The sequence below is a fragment of the Arachis duranensis genome, chromosome 4 (assembly GCF_000817695.3).
Source record: "Arachis duranensis cultivar V14167 chromosome 4, aradu.V14167.gnm2.J7QH, whole genome shotgun sequence".
Lineage (NCBI taxonomy): Eukaryota > Viridiplantae > Streptophyta > Magnoliopsida > Fabales > Fabaceae > Arachis > Arachis duranensis.
Window position 1 is genome coordinate 2,254,710 of NC_029775.3, and position 3,051 is coordinate 2,257,760.

The window sequence follows — 3,051 nt, forward strand, 5'->3', positions numbered from 1 at the left end:
GGTGCATAGGCGCTAATCACATGAAAAGCACCTCCCTCCACCACAAGTTTGATAGAGATGATCCGATCTCCCACCCTCTTGACATCAACTACGTCCTTCTTCCACTGCTTATCCACAATTATTCCAACCTCATTCCTATTCTTCACCTTTCCTGTATACCAAAGTTTGAAACCAGAAGAATCCAACTCCCTAGCCTTTGCACCAACCCATTTCGTTTCTTGTAGGCACATAATGTTAATCTTCCTCCTTGTCATGGTATCCACCACCTCCATGGACTTTCCTGTTAGAGTGCCTATGTTCCATGTCCCAAATCTCAACCTTTTGTCGCTTCGACCTTTACCTTTTTCTTTGTGAACTAGCTTATTTACCCTCGTCCGTTCACGAAAACGCGAGAACCCTTGCTCATTTAACACTACATCCGGGCACCGATGCAGCGGCTCTTGCTTTGACACCGTACTCGAGCCATACGGCGCGTTACTTCCGGGTAACGACCTAGCTTTAGCGCAATAATGTCTTTGATTCATGTCATGGGGGGTTCAGCTATATTTTTACGTTGGTTGCCGAAGACCTAACACAACCCTCCTCCTTTATCCGGGCTTGGGACCGGCTATGTACCGCAAGTGTAACATAGGCGGAGTTTAGAATACTATGATAAAGTTTAGAATACTATGATACTTAGAATGTGATTTACACTTGGAAAAATTAGTAAAATTGGAAGAAAAATAAGTTCAATTACTTTGTAGTTCTCTATATTTTCATTCAATATTTTTAGGCTCCTATAGTTTAAAAATTTGTAATCAGGTCGTTATATTGTACAAAATTTTCAATCAAATCCCTGTAGTTTAAACATTTCCAATCAAGTCCCTATATTTTTCAGCTAGGTTCCTTTTGTATAAAATTTCTAATGAAGTCACTAGACTGGATGATGAATTCTGTCTACATAAATTTTGGTCTAATAGGAGTTCATCACAAAATTTTTTAAATTTAAACTATTGGGCTCCATAAGCAACGCTTAAACAACAACCAGTATTTGATTACAAAATCTTATATAAAATAAACTTTTAAACTATAAGAATTTAATCTAAAATTGAGTGAAATTATAGAACCTTATAAAATAATTGTACCTTTAAACAAAACATTCTCATATAGAAGGATAAGACTTCAATTAGCAAATAGCAACTAAAAAGAATACCAGTTTCTGTATCAATTCTTGGCATTTTCACTCGTGACATCATTGTCTTATTGAATCCATTGTAGGTTATTGCTTGCTCCTGTTAGAGTCGGAGCTCAAGCGGTCTCATGGGCTGCCGGAAAATTAGATTCCAATCGCATAGGGCTTCCTACATCACCTTCATCATTAGATGTTCAGAACCGAGTACTACAAGCTGCCGCCAAGCACGAATCTCAACCATCCGATAGTGAAGGGAACAACCAAGATCAATCTCCTGAACAGACAGTTTCTTTCAATCAGAATCTATGACATTTGTTCAGATTCCCCGTGTGCTAACATGAAAACCAGAACTGAAGACTAGTATGGTCAAAGCAACGTAACTTCCATGACTGAAAAGTTTGCAAGTTGACAATTCTCCAGTTTCCAACACGTTAAAGAGTGTGATTTTGTTCACTATGCTCTGCACAAATTTGGATCTTCATATGCAAGTAGGAACTTGTAAGAAGACAGAAAAATGATTCACTAATGTATCATATTAATTTGTATAATGCCACAAATTGCACGCATGCCTGAGTGATTAGCACAATTTCTGCATCAAAATAATAAGAATGTAACTATTATTAAAGAAATAATTTTATTTGCTGGTGCAATTTGTGGTGGTGCAAGTTATAAAGTATAGGAAAGTTTTCACATGTACCATACCACTTTATTGGACATGTTATTACGTTATCCAGAGGCCTAAAGATTTAAATTAAAAAATTCTAATGGTCATGATTGATTGGCAGAATCATGTAGTACACTCTATGGAGTGTAGGAAGATCCTTTAACCTGTGATACGCTTTTTTTTTAATTACACCAATCAAATAAAAAAAATGTTTTCGCATATTAGGATGAAAAAGGATATTGTTCACTTGACATGAGAAGAAGTATCTCCTGCTCAAACGATCCCGTGTTAGTATGCTCATGATATATTAGTCCTTAAAAGAATAACAATATTAAATGCATACACTTTTAAGTACGTAGTATTCTTTTACTAAATATATCAAAATAAAAATTATAAAAACATGATACGTGAAAAGATGAGAATCGAAATTGACTATTTTTTTTATTGGCCTTATTTTTCTTAACAATTTAATTTTTATATACTGTAAATTTAAAAAAAATATATATATACTATATAAATAATTAGTCATATATTGAGTATTGACGCAATAAAAATATTTAATTTTTAAATTAACCACTTAAAGGTCATTTAAGTAAATATAATAGTGTAAAATTTTATACTTTTTCTTGTTTACTAAATAGAATATCTTTGTATTTTTATAAGTTTTTTGTTTGAAAACAAAGAATTTAACACAGTAAAGTAGAGTGAAACAACAAAAGAAGAAAAACAGAAGACACACATCAAATAGCAATCCAAATATCATCAATAATAGAAGAGATTTATATTTCTCCACTCTTTATAGCTAAGACTAAACATGTTGATAATTTCCTCTACATATTTTTTTATTATCAAATATCCTTCTATTCCTTTCTATCCAAATGTTTTAAATGATTGCAAAGAAACACATTAACTGTTTTTTACGCTTCTCCTTTCTATTTGTTGCTCCTGTCCAACTTTAAAAATGTTTCTTCAAGATACCTGGAAGACACCATTGTATGCCAAGTAAATTTATAGTAAAAAAATAACTAGTGAATATATTCAACATTCTTGTTATATAATACACATACATTATCTTCCTGATTAATAATCTCAAGCCGACTCAGCCTTTTTTTTTGTATTGACTATGCCTATCAAGACCAACCAAGCATATAACTACACTCTTAGTAGAACTAAGCCTTTTCAAATAGTCCTAGTGAAGTTGTGACTGGTAACATCC

At 33.1% G+C, this 3,051-nt stretch overlaps 1 protein-coding gene across 2 annotated transcripts in view; it reads left to right on the forward strand.

Annotated features, from left to right (window-relative positions):
• The window catches only part of LOC107482796 (uncharacterized), a 10,482-nt gene extending 8,514 nt beyond the window's left edge, over positions 1-1,968 (forward strand). For both annotated transcript variants that reach the window (XM_016103382.3, XM_016103383.3), the window contains one exon: positions 1,258-1,968. In XM_016103382.3, coding sequence (XP_015958868.1) covers positions 1,258-1,480 — 223 coding nt within the window. In that variant the 3' untranslated portion in view covers positions 1,481-1,968. The remainder of the gene's footprint in view (positions 1-1,257) is intronic.
• The last annotated feature ends 1,083 nt before the right edge of the window (positions 1,969-3,051 follow it).